Source organism: Labrus mixtus, chromosome 1 (assembly GCF_963584025.1).
Source record: "Labrus mixtus chromosome 1, fLabMix1.1, whole genome shotgun sequence".
NCBI classification, from domain to species: domain Eukaryota; kingdom Metazoa; phylum Chordata; class Actinopteri; order Labriformes; family Labridae; genus Labrus; species Labrus mixtus.
In genome coordinates this window covers 20,514,567-20,536,198 of record NC_083612.1, presented here as the reverse complement: position 1 = coordinate 20,536,198, position 21,632 = coordinate 20,514,567, and the positions used below count along the sequence as shown (strand labels likewise).

At 38.7% G+C, this 21,632-nt stretch overlaps 1 protein-coding gene across 1 annotated transcript; it reads left to right on the top strand.

Moving 5' to 3' along the window:
• Nucleotides 1-655: 655 nt before the first annotated feature.
• stk33 (serine/threonine kinase 33) lies at nt 656-13,671 on the top strand. Its single transcript, XM_061037549.1, has 14 exons — nt 656-892; nt 5,619-5,735; nt 6,251-6,364; nt 6,487-6,591; nt 6,787-6,925; nt 9,230-9,315; nt 9,837-9,924; nt 10,992-11,067; nt 11,163-11,275; nt 11,458-11,543; nt 11,630-11,702; nt 12,078-12,250; nt 12,699-12,785; nt 13,088-13,671. Exons 2-14 carry the CDS (start codon nt 5,649-5,651, stop codon nt 13,250-13,252), a joined length of 1,392 nt encoding a protein of 463 aa, XP_060893532.1. The 5' UTR covers nt 656-892; nt 5,619-5,648; the 3' UTR covers nt 13,253-13,671.
• Nucleotides 13,672-21,632: the final 7,961 nt, after the last annotated feature.

Here is a 21,632-nt window from a genome sequence, read left to right as displayed (position 1 = left end):
TCACATCTTCACTAATGGGGTCTCATTGATTCAGCTGCAAACTAAGCTGAATCTTACTTTTCTGTCTCTTTGGGCTTCCTTGTTACATAGTGTTAGTGTTTGTTTGCAGATATATTTAGATTTTTTCTAAAATAATGTATGCAGTTTTCAAATGTTATTGAAATGCTATTCTAAATGGCCGTTCTTCAAAATGATGTTGGACCAGAAGTGTTGATAAAATTAGGTAAAGGTGACATCATCCCAAATGGCTATGCACATAATAAAAACTGGCAGAGCTAACAGCAAGTCTTTACAAAATATGCACTAAATGGCTTTAAAAATACGAATCTAACCTATAATTTACAATGCCTTTTAGTTTCCAAATAATTTTATAAAGTTATACTTTCTTTGTGAGCAATCTATGTGATACAGATAAAAACAATATATATATATTTTTTACATAGTTTTTTTAAACATATAGGCATATGCCTTGTTTGTTTGCTCTTAACTGATATTGAAGTATATCTACACCAATAACCCAGAATAATAAATACAGTTTTGTCCACTAGATGGAGACCAAGGACCAAGGAAACTCAGACTGTACTGTAGCCTATATAAACGGGTGACACGAGGTAAAGCTGCTTACACATCCGATTTTATAAAAGAGAACCTGTGGTGGACACCAATTTAGAAAATTAATGGCATTCCTGCCTATGTCACGTTTATCTTTTAGTTAAGTGTACTTCATGTTGGTGGACCCACGAGATCCACCAGGGGCGCTGAAAGACCCTGAAAAAGAGAAGCGCTGTTCATTCATTGGTATCTTGTCCCACTTCGTCTTCCGTACTCACACGCTGATAAACTTTTTGCCCAAGGAGCAACTTGCACACTGAAAAATGACCTGTTCTGAGAGGTAAGACAACTTTTTTTTGTTTAAACTTTCAGACAGCAACTGACACCTTTCACATATGAACCTTTAAATATGAAATGCGTTTTGAAAAAACCCCGTTGTGTACCGTGAAAGGACACAACATTGCACAACTCTGTGTTTCGTTGCCATGACGACACTTGCCATGTTTAATACTAGTTATTACTGTCAGTCTTTTAGCTTTCTGCGCGGTTCCATGTTTTGACAGTAGCAGCATTAATTACATTTGCTGTATCATGATACGATGGTCAACATCAGGTTATCAATTGTCTCTACTGTGTACGATAGTATTTTAGGAATAACCAGTAATGAAACTGCTAGCTTAGTTGGAGAAATCATGCTCCATAATGCTGGTACCCAAAGGTTTTCAGCAAGCTATTTCATTGTTATTGTAACACCTCTGATTCAGTTAAAGCCTATATTGGAGATGTTGGTTGCTCATACAGGATAACAAGGTTGACCTGTATATTTTGTTCTAACTGGTTAAAACATTTCTCAGCTCTGCAGGTGGGATATAAATGACTTATAAATAAAGGTGTGGACATCTGTGTATATTCAGATATGAATATGCGGCGCTCTCTCTGGGTTGTCATTGAAATGAATTTGATTTGTTCTTGTTTCTGCTATGGCCTACATTTTTTTTAGATGTCTGCCCTCCGTGCTTCCCAAGGCTGAGCCCAGCAAGGGCAGAGATTAGCCTTAACCAGGATTAAACCAATGAGAAAATTTGAATTTGTTGGCCCTTATCTCCAAGCAACACGTGGAGAGCTCTGAGCAAATGGCAGAATTTGATCTTTTGCTTCCTTTTGGCAAAGCACGTTTTCTTGCCAATAGACACTTATCAAACATGACCAATGGAGACAGAAGTAATTCTCGAAGGGGGGTTTAAATAATTTGTTTACAGGGACACAACATACCTTACATGTTTTCTGAGTGTAGGAATAGCAACTTCTCCTTGTTGTCAGCACTGTAGCACGTCAACTGTCAGGTTTGGTATATTTGCACAGCTCTGTGTTAGTATGCTTTGATGGCTTAATGTTGATGTGCTCCTGGCATATTGCATTTAGACCACCAGCTTTGATAATCTCTCTGCATAATATTAGGATTCACCTCATAACGTAGTGAAGTAGATGGGCTCTATATTTGCATTCTAAACATGCAATTTCTTGCCTCATCAGGTAATGTAATTCCACGCTTCATTAGGACTGTGAAGTTTATCATTTGTCATCAAAGCCAAGCTGTCAATAAATGATTAAGTTTCACATGAGGAAATGTGATATTTAGGCTCAAGCAAAAAGGATAGCAGTTTACATTTTAATTGCAGTAAATAAGATTCTGTTTTGTTTGATATTCAGGCTATATTTAAGAGGCTGCTTGTTACAGCTAGAGGCGACGTCATTATAGAGCTGCTTAAGCCTAATTTATTCTACTCGTTATGCCATTAAGGAAAGCAAACTTCAAAAGGCCCCCGACAGTGACTGAAATTTGTGATATCTTGATGGTGTGGTTGAGATTCAAAAGGGGTAACTGTTTTTAAACTGTAGTTTAAGCAGGATATGGTTATGTTTGGTATGCTGCAGTTGTTCAACTGGCATATGCCAGAAATTAAGTGCCACAAACAACTATTTCAATATTTTTTACACATGTAAATTACTTTGTACAATTAATTAAATAAAAATGCCATAAATAGACAAAAAAAAAGAAAATGTCTGAAGTCCTGCAGTCCAAGATGAAATCTTCACATATTTTGTTTGGCCAGAAACATGAAAGTTATTATTATTTAAAAAAAAAAAAAAAAGGTTCATTTCTAACAATAACAATTAAATCAGGATTTCTTCACACATAAGTCAGTAGAAGTTGTTTTCTGCACAACATTTTTAAATAACTTATATTAACAGTGTAAATGTTCCCACTACAAGTTACATTGCACATTGACACAAATTAAAAAAAAAAAATAATAATCAAGGTATAACTAGGTAGGCAAATGAAAGTAGATAATTAGGGGAATGCTGTGATGTAACAGAGGTGAATATTTTTTATGTATTGAAGCAGAGGTCCCGTGGTAAAAGTTGATCTTAAGTAAGATATTAAAGACCTATAGGCCAGAAACGGATGTTAATTAATTTAACATTGACTCTTTTTTTTTTTACAGATAAAACTTTCTACTTCCAGGCTCACTTTATAACTGGTAGATAAGGAATCACACCGTATATCAGCAAACATTAGTATGTATGATTTAAAGACATTAGAATTTGTTTTTGACCTGCTGCGGAGTATTGCACATTTAGATATAAAGAACTGTACAGCCTCTACGGGCTAGTGTCAGGCTTGTTGACATTAAAGGTGGGAGAAAGCGTAAACATGTTCAAGCATGTTAAATGGGACAAAAGTTACACAGTATCAGAGTCCTCCTTTATACGTCTGTACTCACTTTGTTCCCGTGTGACATTGATTCTGTGTGCTTAGCCCTGAGACAGTCTCCTCAACTCACTCCCATGCATCAGGCAAATATGTCCATATAGTCACTAAGTAGTGCAAATAAATAGACATTGCTGTCTGACAGAATGATGGAGAGATGAGACATGTATGGGCTTGACTTGTGATGTACTGTCGGCTCTAATTACTTCCTGCTGAAACTGGAGATGAGGCAAACTCGATGCAAAAGGTGGACTTTGTCTCCTTTGGGCTGGGAGGTGTGATGTCTGCTCATCTTTCATCACATCTTTTAAAATGAAGACTGTTTTGTTTTGACATTGTTCATTTGTATTGTACTACTTTTTAGTCGTCATTTGTTATTAGTTAATGATAATAGATTTTTTGATGCTCCACCTGTAATGAGAAAGACAAAGATCCATTATGTCAATAGGCAGAAAATAAGCAGTCTTAATTAACCTCCATGTGAGTGTTTGTAAAGTACAGGACAGGAAATTTAGTCTCAGTGGAAGGCATTTTATTTAACACACAGGCAGGATTCTCACCCCCAAAGGGTAAAAGCCATATTTATTTCCAGCAATTTGATCATGAAATAAAAACAATTGTCCATGTTTTTTAGTGGCAGGTCAGAGAAGCATCATGTCCTTATCATTTAATTAGCTAAATGGCAATTTTCAAGTGTTTTCTTTGAAAAGAGTGATGGGATTTGGGAGCAATGTGAGGCCTGTTACAGTCCACCATCTATATGCAGTTTTATTGGACGGTAAAAATAACTGGTAGCTTTAATCAGTGACATTAAAGGTTAGGATGTTATTTTTAACTGGATTGCAGAGGTTAAGGCAATATGTGTATCTTTTGATAATGGTTTAAATTCTTGGAGTGCATTTCAAATGACTTTATAGAAATGATCAATCTTGGTGCTGATGGTTTTGTTTGCTTTTGTAGGTCATGTAGAGGCATCAGCATTCATTTCAGTCAGTTTCACATCCAGCTATTAAGTCCTTACTGGAGCTTTAAGTTAATTGAAACTGATGCAAATACAGAATCAGATGATAAAGTGCTAAACTTTCGTTTGAAGAAGCTAAGCTCGTCTTGTAGGTGCTCTGCTTGTTTTGATTCCTTCAATGTACTGAGCCAGGCCATAGAACAATCACATCCATACAAGTTAAGCAATACACAGCTTTAAACCTTCTTTCAATAACTAACCAACTAACTAACTAAACAAATAAAACATTTTGGGGACTGAAATCAGAAGAGTACCGGGTATTTTGTATAATGGCAAAAGGATATCAGAATTTTTCTATTCATTTCTATTCATTTCATTATTCATTCATTCATAGTTTGATCTGAAATTTAAAAAACTCAGCTGTCAAGACTGAATATGTCAACTTGAGGTTTAAAACAACTCCAGATCTGTCTGTTAGTCACCTTTTAAGGTCAGACTTCTCACCCTCACCTGACCCTGAGGTGTCCTGTTACCTTTGCCTCGGCGTCTGGGGATAAGGACCCGACACCTGAGGTGCATGGGACCCCCCTCCTCCGGTTACCTAAAGTCCTCTGTGATAGATTCATCACATCCCTCTGTCTTTCACAAATGGGCTGTGATTGAGGTGATTGGAATTTCCAGACGCTGTCACAATCACTTTGATTGGAAAATAGACAGGAGATAATGGGAGAGACAGGCCTGTTATGAGAGGCCTGTCAGGGCTACAATAATGCGTCAGAGTGAAGAGGTTAAAGACACTGCTTCCTTGTTTATAATTAATTGCTATGCATGTGGTGGATCCACTTCAATGCTCCCAGTCATCACTTGATAACTGCTATACATTTAATTTGGATCCAGAGACTGTTTTCTTAGTTAGGCTCAGCCGATATTGAGACAGCAGATCGCTCATGAACCAGTGATCACAGAAAAGTTAAGCTAGTGAAAGAAATTATTCAGTCATTCTGTACACTACTTCATGACTAATTTATGAGCTAGCCTAAATGTCTAAGAATACGCTTCAGTTATAATTCATGAGCATGTCTTTTTTTTTCTTCAAAATAGCAGTTATTATGCTCATAGTACAGAAACATTTTCAAGCAGTAATGTAATAAAATGAAAAATGAACTGTAAAGAAAATACTATTCTTTTGTTGTATTGAATGTCTTTGTCTTTTTTTTTCATTAGAGCAACTCATGGATAAGTCAAATACATGCTTTTAATATTGTAATCAAATAATGAGTAGATATCGATATATTGATATACATGACAACTGCCCTCTTCTTTCATCTTTAGGTGACACAGGCAGATGTTAGTGAATTAGGAATGAACATGGTGTCTCCGGGAACTAATAGTGGTACACTGGAGAGGGCTGTGCCTGTGTTACGCCTGGAGGATGATGCTGACCTCAGAGTAAGAAGAGCTTCCATTATACCACTACAGTCTTATTTTGTGCGATAGACGAAGTTACAAATACTCTCTGATGTAAACCATCTGCACAAGAAGGGGATTAAACTTCACTGTGCTGCTGTATAGCTCTCATTCATCGGGGAATTTGACTGCTCTCTTTGCAAAATCTGAAGCAGCCAGTGCTCACCCTTGCATGCACACAGATAATGATCAACTTAATTAGACCTGAGATTGAACGAACTGCAGCAGCAACTTAATCATTTGTTACTTGATTAGAAATACTATATTGTGCACCTCCAGAGCCCAGAGAATGTATCGTTTTTCCAGTGAGCATGCAATCAGGATGTACTTCAGAACTCAGGTCTTGAACTAAAACATCCTGTTTTTGTAATCCAAAAATTGTAAAATCATCCAGAAGCCTTCAACACATTATAAAAGGAAACCCTCTGCTGCCTCTGGCTGACAGTGAGCAGGTGTAGAACACAAGTGTTTTAAGGTTTCCTCTTTTATCCCTATAGGAAATATATACATGTGGAAGGAAATTGGGTCAAGGTAGCTTTGGAGTTGTTTATGAAGCCATCCACGTCGAGACACGGACAAAATGGGCTATTAAGGAAGTTTGCAAACCAGCGGTGAGTGCATTTGGAATCCCTCTGGGGAGTCTGTTTTTAAATGTCATAAAAAGATGCACTACTAATAGAGTTAAATGTTTTGTGAAAAAATCAAGCTGTGATTTGACTTTCTGTCACTTCAGCCTGGAAGTTCGAAAGTGGAGATGCTGGAGAATGAAATAAACATTCTCAAACGAGTTAATCATGCTCACATAATACATCTCAAGGAAGTCTATGTCACGGCTAAGGTGAGTTATGCTGCACACTCTTAAGTAACAAACTCAAAGCAGGGCTGACTAAGAGTGTGGATTTGTGATGCAGACATTGACACAATGAATTTGACTGGAGCTAATCTTACAGTGTTGTGTCCCTGCAAAAACATTACTGATAAGCAAACAAGAATGAACAGTATGATGAGATGTATTTTCCGCGTTTCTTCCCAGATGACATACTTGGTTACTGAGTTGTGTGTTGGAGGTGATCTGAAGCAGCTGTTGAAGCGGAAAAAGTTCTTTACAGAGGATGAGACGAGGCATATCGTCTGCAGCTTAGCTGACGCCGTTGTCTACCTTCACAAAAGAGGTGATTTCTTTGAAAAGTCTGACATAGATATTATGTAAAAGATTTCCAGACTAACTAAAGTCTAGTATTTAATAGACATGTCAAGTAAAACTATGCTAATGACCTTTTTTATTTTATAATTTGTGATAAAGTACACATGTCCTGTGCTCAGTTCAGACAGTGACCTCCCCTATGCTCAAACTGTGTTACCTTCAGCCCTTTAGTCATTATTTTAGTCACTATTAAAACGTTTTGAAAAAGAAAATATAATAACATTTTAATTAAATCTATGTGTTTGGATTGGACATGTCACCCTCCTTTTTAATGGTGAACTAGAGGTAATTTAGGACATTGCCTGGCAATGAGGCGTCATTACTGGTAGTTAATGAGTAATTTACAACCAGCTAGGGAGCAATACTGATTAATAGGTGTGTTTTCACATGGAAAGTCCCTGTGTGCTGGTTTCCATGATACTAATGAGGTAGCAAGAACCCCTTTTATTGAGTGACCATTCATGTAATCCCTCAGTTTATATTTGTTTGAGCGTTTTCAGAGTAGGAAAATGTTTCCGTCATTTGTGAGGCTTTGAGTTACTGTTTGACACAAACATCAGCTTCAATGCTAACATGCCAGTAACAACACGGTACATTCACATGTCGTGCAGTTACTAAACTGCAGATCCAGCTGTCCTGTGAAATAGTATGATTTCTAGTTGAGATTTTGTAGTGTCCAAAAGAGATAGAATAGATTCATTTAATATAAGAAAAGGTGATTTAGAACTATTTAATACCTATTATTTATTTATTTTTAGTCTTTTTTAGATGTATGAAGGAGTATTTTCTTATGTTTGATTTGGGCACACCAGTTGGTCAAACGTTTCCTTCACACACACCATCTGCATTGTTGCGTTTTATAATTTCCTGCTTCAAACTGCAGTGAAAGGGACTGCCCAGGGCAAATTGTATTTTTCCTCCTGCCTGCTCTCACTCCACCAAGTTTTGTTAATGAGGCCCTTCAACCTGGCCTGCTGTAAACAAGGTAAACAGATCACTGTGTTAGTGTGTGAAAAACATGTTTCTTTATTCATTCTGGTGACGAAGAATATTCAAAGATGGCCACATTCCACTGGCTGTATTAGTGAACCCACTTTGTAAAGTTTGTACTTATTAATCCCTGTGAAGAATTTTATGTTGGGATGAATTTGACTTGATTGTTAAAAGTGGGCATATCGAAGCAAACATAGCATAGAAATAGCTTTTTTAATTGGACCAAAAGTTCAGGATGAATCATTAGACATCTGAATTGTGTTACAGGGAGATAAAATACATTTACTTTTTTTGTTTTCTTTTGTCGTTTATGCCTTATTTGGATCTAAATAAAGGTAGTGAGTAGAGCATTAATTTGGGGACAGTGTGGGGGATGACAAGAAAGGAGCAGCAGGTCAGACTTGAACTGTAGCCTGTAGCCTCCGTACATGGGGTGCAACCTAACTGCTAGGCCATGGTGCCCCGAAAATTCAGTTAGTTTGATGTAAAAGTACTCACATAATGCTTAATTGAAATATATTTGGCAGATAACGTCAGCTAAATAAACATTTAACTCAGGAATGCTGTATTAAAACTGCATTAAAACTGGTGACTTTAACAGTTTATGTAGCGGCATACTGAGCCTCCCACAGTTATACATACGTACTGTGTAAGAACCTCTGACGTTACACAAGCAGAAAACACAAACCACTCAAAACAATGACAAGTTAGCAGATGATTTATTTATGTTAATATTTCAACATTTTTTCAACAGATTTTGAATATTTTACCTACATTTATGATGTGATATATTAAGTTGCATTAAATAATACATCATGCACTTTTACCTTGATTCATGTGGTGAGAGAAATCAAGATAACATTAACCAACACTAGAATCATTTAGGTTTCTGAATGTACATTCTATATTCACCTTCCTTTAAACTCTGATTTGGTCTCCACCAACTTGAACCACCATTGAGAGCTTAGTGTTTTTCTGTACATTGGATTGATTTTTGCTCAAACTGCTGATTGTCAGAGCTGCACACATGGTGGATGAGAGTAGTGAGAGAGAATCAAAAAGGTATGACCCAAACAGTGTGAAAGCACTTTTCATTAGTTTCATCGCTATTAGCAATCACATGTTACCTGTTTGATCTGTTTTAATATTTTTTTTTAAATACAAATATCGACTACTGCAACTTATTTGAAAATGTCAGAGTCACAAACATTCATGTTAAATTTGTTAAGATACGTTTTGACTGTTTCTATGTATGAATATTCTTTCTCACATCTAACAGATATAGTGCACCGGGATTTGAAACTGGGAAACATCCTTGTGAAAAATGCTGTCAGTGAAGATGAAAGTGGCAGGATTAATATCAAGGTGAGAGGTTGACATCAAATTCAAAACTTTCCATTTTAGCTTCTTCACAATAGTTTGTTAAAATGAGTATAGTCCTCTCATGATCACATTTTCAATGTCTCCTAAGTTTACATGTTCGTAAAAGCTTTTAAAACGACCTCATTACCGCTTATTCACCCAGATCTTTTCTTAATAAAGAGAAACTCAGTTGTACTTTTAAGAAAAATCACACTTAAAACACAAACATTCAGATGCTGTATATGTTAGAATATTGTGTCATGACACAGAAGACTTTTATTTCCCAGGAATTAGCCTATTTTGGGGGATTTTGGCTTTTGTAATACTGTCAGAATGCTTTCCAGATATAGCCTCAGCAGCTATGTTGATGTTCATGTAAATTATCACGGGTCGTAGTGGTGCCCTAGCCAGGCTTTGTTTTCCTGGAAAGCACATTTAAAAGAGAATTTATTATGGGTGTGTTAGCTAATCTAAATCATGTTCTTTTTTTATCACCTTTTTCTTAAATGCTATTCTCTGCCTAGGTGACAGACTTTGGATTATCGGTGCAGACGGGAGGTGTAGGCATTGAGAACATAATGACGGAAAGCTGTGGGACTCTTATCTTTATGGGTAGGACACCGGTATCTCCTCCAACATGCTAACAGGCCACGCAGATGACCACAGGGAGGAGGCTCTATGTCAAAGTTTGAAATTGCTACATATGACGGTTATTGTATTTTTGCATGTGGAATGTATGCTTCATAACTAAATGTTATTTTGCAAAGGTATCTCATGATGTTTATGAGCAATTGAGGTGCTATTGAGCAATCCTTTTGCTGTGGATTAATGGTATAGTCGGCCACCTCTGATCTGGAAGTTTGGGGGTCTGATCCCTCGCTCCTGCAATCACATGTGGAAGTGTCCTTGGGAAAGACACTGATCCCTGAATTGCTGTCACAGCTATGACAGCAGGGTGTGAATGGAGAAATTACTCTTGGGCGTTTGGGCACTTTACAGAGCAACCTCTGCCATCAGTGTGTGAATATGGTGTGAATGGGTGAACGTGATGAATAGTGTAAAAGCGCTTTGCGTCATCAGAAGATTAGAACGGCGTCATACCAAGTCCATTTAGGTCCAAGTCCATTTAGGTTTTTTGTGCTAAAGGCATGCGCAATATAACTGCGAGTAAAAAAGGTTCTGATATTAGAGCTACAAGAGCATGTACTTGGTGCCAAACTATTCAATCGAGATACAATTTGTGTGGCATAAACACAAAGCTGGACCTCCTGAAAAAATACTGCTAGCTGATAAATATTACAGACTTCAAAGTACTTTCTAATCAGAACATAAATGTACTCAGCATTTCTTTAAGTGTGAAGGTACACTCAATGTAATATTTTTAAATTGCAAGAGGTTAAGCTATCATGCACCTACATTATAATTATTCTCATATGCAGTTTTATTATTTTCTTCATTTTGTTTTAATTGTTGCAATGCTGCCTATTACAGCTTATTACTGCCGCCAATTATTCTTTTGCATTAATGCCATGTACATCATGTGGCTACTAAACTTCTAATGTCCTCTGGATCCTTGAAAATGTGTTGGTATAAAGATGAAACAATGCTCTGTTGCACCACTAATGAACAGAAAGCAGTCTTAAAAAAACCTTACATTTGTGTCCGTGTGTGAATTTCAGCCCCTGAAATTATGAGCGGTCGTGGTTACACACACTGGTGTGACGTTTGGAGCATAGGAGTTGTCATGTATATGTTGTAAGTAGAAACACTCATGTACTATACATACAGTTAAAAATACATGAATATACAGATTCTGTAAATACATTCTTCTGTGCTGTGTGTCCCTGTAGGCTGTGTGGGGAGCCTCCATTCAGGTCAAAGACAAAGACAGAACTATATAAGGAAATTTTGAACAAAGAAGTTGAATTTACCCAAACCATCTGGAAAACCGTCAGTGATGCAGGTGACACATATTATTAAATACATAATACATGTAATGCTGCAAAAAGGATACATGGTTTGTGTAGTGACATGAAGGGTTGTGTGGATTTGTTGACAGGTAGTACAGGATGTTGTCAAAATGCAGTATTACTGTTCAGATTGTCACAGACAAACTCACCCATCATCTTGTATCCGTCCCAACAGCAAAAAATCTACTGACCTGCCTTCTGAAGGTGGACCCCGCCTATCGAATGTCTGCTAATCAGCTCCTAGAAAACCCCTGGATCACAGTAAGACAGCGATTGTTCCAGCAGCGCTCATAAACTTTACCAAATGAGTCACATTAGGAGCTCTAATGTGGTGCTTTGTCCGACAGGGTGACACTAATGTATCTGCATTACCGTCCAATGTGCTGGAGATGATTCGTCATCACAGAGAAAAGCAAGAGAGTAAGTCAATAATGAATACTTCATTTAAATAACTTAATCCAAGTCATGATTGGATCATTTTTATAAACAATATTGTTTAAGAGGTAATTTAAGTGATGGGAAAAAATGGATGAAGCAGAGGGGGAGAAAAGCTGTTTCAACATGTTGGAAGTTTGTTTTCTGGTTATCTTCAACCTACTTTACTGCTATATTTTACTATGTTTGAGGTGTCCTGAAATAACATTTTAACAGGAAACTACCAGACATTTAGAAACTGTTGCTTTTAAAAGGAGAGGTTGTGAAGTATAAAATACTAGGAGATATATATGGCAAAGTTATCGAAGAAAAAAGGCCACATACCTGATATTAAGGTCATTTCAAAATCATCCACAATAGGAACACAAACTCAGGAGGACTTTTCCCTCTCCTCTGAGGACACACTGGACCCGTCCATATCTTCCAGAACAGCTTCATCTAAAACAAACAGCAACCACAAGAGCCCGGTTAAGCTCAACCCAAAGTCCAGCAGAGAAAGGAGGCTCTGCAGCCCTTCCACATCCACCAAGCAGGTACTGTTCGATACAGCTCTACAAAAACTTCACCTTGGCTGCATATCTGTTTTCTTTTACTGTCAGAAATCAGATTAAATAGCTCAGTCAAGTTAGTTTTTGAGGTTATTGGCCCTTATTTATAGTAAAGTGGTAATTGTAACTTTTAAAAGCTCATGTGGGTAAGTATAATTAATTGTCCTAAATTATCCAAAACAGGTAGATCATGGACATCATATTAGAAGAAAAATAGCTACTGGGATATTAAGATTATTAGCTATTCTTTTTTTTTGATTTTCTAGAATTTATTTGACGTTTAACATTGCACTGAATCAGTTATCAATCTATATATTTTTTCTCATGCTGTGTCCTTTAAAGTGACCTTAATAACACTTTCTGTCATTATGTCATTTTCTAAATGGTAATTAAGACAATAAATCGGGGGTTCTCCTTGTATTTCAAAATGCAGACTAAAGACGGTGTTGGCAGCATCCGACAGGACAAGCACAAAAACGGCTCTAAAACCCCTGGACCACCTCAACCAACACCCACACAGGTCAATAGCACTCCTACAAGTTGACCCTGAAAGTTCAATTTTCTTGAATGTATATGTTTTAATCATAGCCCCAGAAGCACAACCAGTACAACCAGTCTCTGATTTAAGAAACACCTGTCTTATTTCACTTCCTTTGTGCATCTTTAATGCTGTGCACACTGCCTTTCACATTTAATCACCACTAGATGGTGCCAGATTCAACTCTTACAGAAGATGCTAATGAAGGTGTATCCATGCAGCTGTTTTTATATGAATGCGATTAATTCTGTTATGTAAGATGAATATGAATCTTCTCCCTGCAGTCTCATGCTGGCGTGAAACCCTGCACACAGCAGCCTAGAACTCTGGACAAGAAGGACGTCAGTGCAGGACAGAAATCAGCCTCTGACAGAAGGAGCTCTTCTCCCACCATTAAAAGTAGGACTGCCCTTGTAAACCAGAGACAGAATACAAGAGAGAAAAGCTGAATTAGCCGTGGCATACACTGAATAGAACTAATGTAATTCTGTGATTTAGCATTGATTAGAATTAAACTACTGTGAATGGTGCAACCTTTTCTGTGATGAACAGAGACAAAGCATCAAGAGAAGTGTCAATTACTTGAGGCTAATATGCAGGTGTTAAAAAAAGTAGTCAGAGACCAGTGGAGCAGAGAGTCAGCTGTTCCTTGTGCCAAAGAAAAGCCCCCCCCCCCCCCCCCCCCGAGGTGATCCCTGTGAAGTAGGGTAAAACTGCAGGACAAATACTTCCTGTTACACAGCCAACTGTTTAATATTGTCTAGCAGCCAAGATGCAAGCTCACACTTTATCATAGTGTTAGCAAAGACAGGCATTACTACTTAAGCAATTTTATAATTCATTGATAGTAATAATTATTCCTATCAACTTGGGTTATTTAATTATTTGTTAGAGTTCAACAGGTATTTAAAAATTTGGTTGAGGAGATTTTCACCATATAAACAATGACAAAATGAGTCTTTGAATTGTTCTTAAAAAAGCAACTTTTGTTTAGAATAGGTTCAGGTTAGTGCTATGTCTTTAGATCCACAATAGTAGCAACAGAATACTTTCAAAAGATAAGCTACATAAGAAGTACGATGTGCCAAATATCATTACAAATAAAAGAGATTCACAACAATTGTACATATTTTATTTTATTTCACTGAAATAGCATAAAATGAATATATATGTTTTTCTTATGATAAATGCTAAAAAGAAGCTAATTCTTTTAAAGGGTACAGGAGAATGAACTCATTATCATTGCACTACACCAAAAACAGCAATAAGGGTTTTCTTTCTCCCACTCTGACCTCTCAATTCTAAAATGCCCTGTATGCACTGACTGCTCCCACTCAGTGTCAAAACAGAGAAAGTGTCACACAGGCTGGTTACGCTCTGTCTGAATGCAGAGGATTGGGACTGAGGGCAGCCACGGGTCTAATCTCGTTTGGAGGCCATTGAAAGCAGCAGGAGCTACTTTGAGGGCACTGCCATTCAAGCACAGGTTTTTCCGCTGTAGAGAGAATAATCCCCGGCATAGATACAACATTAAAGTAGCCAAGCATAACACACAGAGGCTGAATTTCAAATCCACCCATTTGCATCTTGAAGTGAATGAGGGCCAACAATGGGGCTCCGTGTTCCTGCACAGGCTCTGTGTTTTAATGTGTATGTGTAAATGTAGTGTGAATTTGTTAAAACTGCTTTCAAAAAGGTATTCTTATATTTCAGGGAAGGGATAAGAGTCTTCAAAGTGTGCACACAGTATGTTAACCTCTATTGAATTCTGTCCAGGTATACTACTTCATGTTGAGTGATGTATCCTAACATACAGAGTAGAACTGTACAAAAACATGTTCACCGTCTTTTTTTAGATTGATTTTTAATAAAACATGTGAAACAAAGTGAATTATCTTTGATTCAAGCTGCAGGCCAAAACCGCTGCAACATTTACTGACACACAGTCTACCGCTGCTTTCCTCAGTCTGCTGGAAACAGCAGATGGAGCTGTAGTAAGTTGCAGAATTTCTTTCCTTGAGTTAATCTGACAGGAGAGTGCTCTCCCTAAAGCTTACTACCTAGTTTGGTGCATGATGATGTGTAATTAGAATTGATTGCTTGAGTCACTGCCCATTAAAACTGTGATGTCCATGTGATGTGTCACTAATTAATATGTTGTTTGTCTGGACGGTCCATTAAAAGAAAGCACATTGTTAAATTATTCGTCTTTTGCCGTCTTTTTGTAATCCACAAATATTTATAATTAAAAAGACAACACAGCGTTTAACTTAAATTACATTTCCCTTTAAGTACCCACACTGGAAGTTTGTTTTGACAACCTCCTGAATGTGTAATTTTTGTCAGAAGAGGAGATGAGATTTCAGCATATGGTCCTCATTGTCTTGATCAATTACAAGGAAACAAAAGAATAAGAAAAAAATCCTCCAAATTGACTTGTGCAAGCAGAATATGACCTAGAGCAAATCATAGGGGTTCTTGTAAATCATGACTAGAGGTGGAACAAATGTAAAGAGACTGAAACACATCATGAAAATCTACAGGAATCAGTGTCTTTATGTATGCTGACAGTTGGTTCTGCTGTTTAAAACTATCAGCTTGTATTGCTGAAACTCCACAGAAGCCTCCAGTTTTCTCTTTTGGAACAAAAAAACAGTAGAGGTGAGATGGGAGGGGGACAGAGCAAGAGAGGCTGTATGGTGGGTAGGTTAGGGGCGTGAATTTGGGACAAAGCATGGAGGCAAAGGAAATTAGAAAATTCGTTGGGATGGAACATGGGATGCGCCCCCTGCCTCCCCAAACCCCCCCCCCCCCCCCTTTTTCCTCCAGCAGTGCTCCTGACAGATGGAAGTAAGGGTGGGTGGCTTGATGGGTTAGGGGGGATTAAAACTCCGCAGCCCCATTTTGGAGCCTGAAGAGAGTGTCACCCCTGCAAAGCTAAGGTGGGGTGCAAAGAGGCACTTGTGGTGAGAGTTGTGGGGCGTGCGAAGAGGGTGCACGCTGGGTAATGTCAAAAGAGGCAAGGATGCTTCCCCCTACCTTGGCCCACCCTCTGCTCCAATCACCTTTATCCAGTGAGGAGGGAGGAGGGGGTGCTTCTCAATAACCTTAATAGAGCTCCCTTTAATTAATCAGCTCATCTGCAGAGGCTCGATACCTGCAGCTGGACCCCCCTCCCCCCCTACCCCCAGCCCCTGCACTCACCTCCATCCTCACCCCCAAACACAACATCCTCACACTGCTTCTGTGACATTGTGGTAATGAGGTAACACAACAACAATGTCATGGAAATGTTGCAGAGACGTTATCTGTTGGAGCTCATCACACATGCTGATGTTCCTGATCCCCTTCAATGTTTGTGTGTGGAGATGCACATGTTCGTGTTTGGAAGTTCCCCCCCCCCCCCCTAGAAAATAAAATAAAATAACACATACATATGGCAGGGGCAACCATGATGCCTCTATTTCCATAGAAAAGGGAGGGGGGAAACCCCACCTCAAGTAAACATTTGAAACAGATGGCAATTTCAAAGCAAGCCTCATCAATCTCTGTTGACATTACCCCCTTTTTAAAACTACTCTTATTTGGAATATTTGCAATTATAATACGTACTGTAAGCTCATTTGAATATCAAATTAATTACTGAACACACTGGAGTAAATACCCCTTTTATAACTCCTTGTTAAAATTGAAAAGTTCTCGACTACGGTTGGATGGCGTGTTAATTTACAGTGATATCTAATCCCGAGTTACTTCACATAAAAGGCATTACTATACATATTTTAATGGGGAGGTGGTTGTTTTCCAAGCAATTTTCTGCTAGAGTACATTTTTAATTTATTCATTTTTAATTTATTGGTCTCTGCATACCAGCTCAGTAAAACTAATCAACACCATGTATGGGCCTCTTAAAGCTACATCTCTCCTTGGCTGGCAGACAGGCAGGCAGGCAGCCTCTGCATTAGGATAAGCTCTCCTCGCTTGTGCACAGAGCTGGGTAAAATGCCCTTCATTCAGCCAAGCAGGAGGATACCACCTCAAAGGAAGGAGACTGTTCAGTTCTCACAAACAGCCTTTTCACGAGGGGGAAAAGGGGGAAGAAAATGAAAAAATGTGCCCAGTCTTGAGTGATCCAAAACATTTCAATTTCTGTGGAAAGTGACCACCGTCACTTCTGTCAGAATATCACCGGCTTGGGACAATACCCCCCTCTGTCTTTACTTTCTGCCCTCCAACGCCTCTGCTGCCCTTGAATTGGTTTTATGGAGCTTTGGCATGACCAGAGTTCTTATCAAACTGACTCTACTATGAACCCCAAATATCTATCAACCTAGTGACACCTTGAGGAGAGATCTACAAATCCTTGTACATGGAAATAATTTCAATTAATTACCATTCCCTCTTTGACAAGAGAGAGAGAGAGAGGAAGGGGGAAACAAAAGGAGCCCAGACAACAGGAGCATTTCTCTGGTGTAATGTGCACCATGTGTAATGAGCAGCGGAAAGGTCATTTGACACATTTCTGCCAGAATGAATTCATTTATTTCAAGCACTTAATTTTGAAGTCACCTCATTGGTGCACTGAGAGGGGTGCATTACCACAAGTGGAGGAGGCTTAGATCCCTCCAAACATGCAGTGCTGACCACAGGTCTGTGGGAATGCCTAAAGAGCAGGGAGATAGTGAAATGGAGTGTGGGAGATCCAATCAGCCTTTCTATCATAGGAAAATTGTCTCCATCACCATCAGCGTAATTGGAGCATTTATTACAGTTGAGTAAAAATGCAGGTTGCCATTAGGTGGGCAATTTAAAAGTAGGCTCCTGGAGATTGAGAGACTTGAGGGGTCATGATACGGGGTCACAGTCAAGTAAATAATGGGAATTGGTCCCATGAGGGTTGGAAAACCACAAAGCCCGTGGTCACGCACCGAAATACAACTCAGCACAGGAGGGAGGCGGAATTCAATCATCAGACAGAAAATAAAATGCCCCCTGTGCCCCCTCAACATCACGATAATTACAAATAGAAGACTTCCTGCACAGTCTTCTGTTTACTCCGGCCTGATGAGTGATGCTGTTGTAACAACTGGAATCTATTCTCCTATTTTATTAGATTCATAGAAACTGAAAACAGCAATTTGCACTGACTGACGGACGGAGATCAGATGGGTGGAGGGACGGACAGACAGACAGACGAACCGATGGACAGACAGATAGAAGCTTCATTAATGTAAACATTAAATATCTTTGTTACAGTGGCCACAAGCTCAGTCAATACACAACATCTAACAGCGAATAAAGAAATATTTAGGCACAAAAAAACGACACATTGGGGCACAGATGGCCTAGCTGATAGTTCGCACCTTATGCACGTAGTCTATACTCCAAGTGGGAAGCCAGGGTTCAAGTCCTACCTGGGGCTGCTTCTTTACATGTCATTCCCCTCTCTCTCCAGATTTCCTACACTATCCACAGTTCTTTCAAATAAACGCAAAAAGCCCCAAAATCAATCTAAAAAACCCCACAGAATATTAAAATATGAGAATATACTAAAACATGTGCATCTGACATTTAAAGATAAAATAATGTGTGCAAAAGTGACTTTTAATGTAAAAAAACCCCATTATAGATAATAAATATATCCATTACATAAAATGGTTTCAATATTCCTGTATGTGTAGACACCATCTAGTTGTTATTTTTGCCTATTAAACAGAATAAAGTTGATCATCAAGTTTAAAAACCCTCTTTAAACTCTTCACATCATGTTGAAGTGTAATGAGAAGGATGTTGCCTTCAGCTGCCACTAGAGGCCTCAGTCTGGCCAAAAGTTGAACCGCTATGTTTCTACATGTACTGTTCTTCTGCTCGTCTTTTGTTGTGTTTAAACATTTCTCTTTAGGGAAACATTTCACTGTAAGCAAAACCAGAAACATTTTCCTGATCAAAGGAAGCATATTTAATATGTTTAGGTTTGAAAACAAAGCTCTTACTTCTCCTCTAAAGGTTATTTTGTAAAACTTTGTTCGAAACAAAACGAGCACAACAATGGCTCATGAGCTACACTATAACTGCAAACACGCCTGAAGTCATCGCTGATAATGTGATTTTAAAATTCTCTTTGAGAGATTTAAACACTCTCACACACATCTGCGTATTTATTTCTTTATGAAGCTCACGCTAATGACTGTGTTTTTGCAGGAGAATATGTTTCTAAATTAAATATGAATAAACACATCATGATGAAACAATTAGGCAATGGTCTTCTGAGGAGCGGGTTTTAGTATTTGGATGCCAAAAAAAAAACGTGATAACAAAAACAAAGCTGCAGAGTTGTAGGCACAAATTAGCCTGTTGTCTCGCTGGAAAAGAATGTAATTAGTGAGTTCTGCACTGAGGAATCTCACACATGCTCTCTCCTGTAAGGACGGAAACTTCTTGATTTATGGAATAAGTTCATAATCAATCAGAAGAATGCGTCTCTTTTGGAAGGGAGGCCCAGAGGGTTCATGATCGGATGACACACGGCCTCAGAGTCAGGAGCTCTCACACAGCATACGGCCTGTTCTTTCCTCCAACCCTTTTACCACTCAGGAGGCAGATTGGACTTCTCACTCTCAGCTACTCCACATTATTGTCCATTATCACACGGCGGACCGTGTGTAAGGTGACAGTGGTGCTCTGATGGAGAGGCGACAGGGGGACCCAGACTGCAATAACATATTATTAGCTTTTTTCACAGCTCCACATGGGCTGGATTTACACTGGATATCCAGAGACCTCTGAGGGCAGCCCACTGTCACAGCGGTGTCCACCAGCACAGCAATTGCCAGCGATACAACAGTGTGTGTGGACTGAATAGGCTCGCACCCACACAGAGCGTACATGGGGGATGTTTACACACTAAGACACACACAAACAGATTTCTGCACACACAGAGTGTGTCTGTAATCAGTGACAGGCCTTTTCCAATTAGCCTCAGTGCACTGCCGTTCTCGTGTGCTATTGTAGTGCTGCATGTTCTCCTTTTGTTCTGTATACTGTAAACACATCTCCTGCTTTGTGAGCGCCATCACAGGATGTGTTCGTGTGTGCGTGCACGTCTACACATGAGCAGATAGATAGATGGATGGATGGATGGATGGACGGATGGATGGATCTGAGGATCAGAAATAATTCAAATTCCATATGAGGGAGAGTGTGGCACATCTGCTGCTCCTGTTTAATGCAGGATGCTCTTGTCCTTGGTAATGTTAACAGTCTCCCTTGTGACTGATGCCTCTTGTCCCAGCCCTGTTTATAAAACAGTCAGAACTTCGTTAGGGGACAATAACATCAGCCGAGCTCAATTACGGTGACATTTTGCTGACATGCAGATTGCCTCCCCTCAATCTTTTTTTTATGTAAAATACTGATGTGCCAGTCACATATGGATGGATGAACTTTGGGAGGATCAATGGTATCGATGAATGATAGATCATACGAGTCAACAAGACTGACACCAGGAGAGTGAATTCATCTCACGCTGGAAGTCAATATTAAATTGTAATCATAATCAGACAAAGTGAGTTATGTACAATCAATAGCACAATAATGATAGCACGTAGGACTCGTCCTTGTAATTCAGACAATAAGTGCATTCAAACATACGCCATTGTGTTTGTAACAGCAAGAAGTGGACATGTACAAGCATTGATACTGATATCACTTTAGTTTTTTATGATGACACATTATCTCAGGCAGCTTGTTAATGATATAGCAACATATCAGTCCTTACACAAAGAACTCTTTATTTCACACTATGTGTCTGTAAGAAGAAAAAACACTGCCATGGGTTGTTGGAAACTATGGGCGTTTTATTTTGAAATATGTTAGATGGAGATTGTCAGGAGCACAGTAAGGCTGCTAAATCCAGTGAGACCATGGCATTTGATTGTCCTTTGGTGTGCCCTGAAATATTGGCGAGATTGTGAAATACTTCACCCCAGAAAAACTCAGCAGCTGGGTCTGATGTCTGTGGTCTGACCAACAGAAATGAAGGATTTTGTATATATAATTTTAGTTTAAACATGTATTTTGATAACTTCAATGTATGTGTCATGCCTATATTTGGCACACACTACATGAGTATCTCCTATTTAATCATTGTTGGATCCCATCGGTTATAATTTCTTACAGTATAGCCTCTGGGGGTGAAGGCCAATTCTTTAGGGCTTCAGGTGTAGCAAACATGCATTTCCAGGTTCCAAGTTTTCATGTTATTGTTATTATATAAAGTCCTGCTACCAACTTTAAACACATGAAGAGAGCACGACGTTATGGTCTTCATGCATGCTGCCCACAGAAACGCACACAGACGATACTACTCAGACTACAAACACCCAACATCATCTCTCTTACCTGTATTCATTTTATTGCATTTTAATAAACATGCATCTTGCAGTTTAAATCGTTTCTTGGCTAAACTGCTCATCAATCAGAGATGAGCAGTTTAGCTAAGAAACTTTTTTTGGCATTGTGACTAAAAGAGTCAGCAGGGAGAGTAGAAATAAGCACAGATGATGAAGTGGTGGGAAGGATAAACTGCAAAAGCTAGCTATCCCTAGAAAATATGTGTTCACTTCACAGTCAAATACAACATTTGGGGATGGTCAGCATTAGCGGTTTGTCTCAGAAACATTAACATGTCCTGTTAGATTATATTGTAGAAGGGCAAAAAGAAACAAATAATAATATTGCTAAGCAGATATATCAGGGTTTTATATTAGGTCTGTATTTAATAGTAAATAAATCACAGAGGAATTATTTTAGGCAGACACAGGGGAAGGG

Coding starts and splice junctions, on each gene's coding strand:
- stk33 (XM_061037549.1), top strand. CDS start 5,649: ATGAACATGGTGTCTCCGGGAACTAATAGTGGTACACTGGAGAGGGCT. Junction 6,926..9,229: donor TGTCTACCTTCACAAAAGAG/GTGATTTCTTTG, acceptor CACATCTAACAG/ATATAGTGCACCGGGATTTG. Junction 12,786..13,087: donor CTCAACCAACACCCACACAG/GTCAATAGCACT, acceptor TTCTCCCTGCAG/TCTCATGCTGGCGTGAAACC.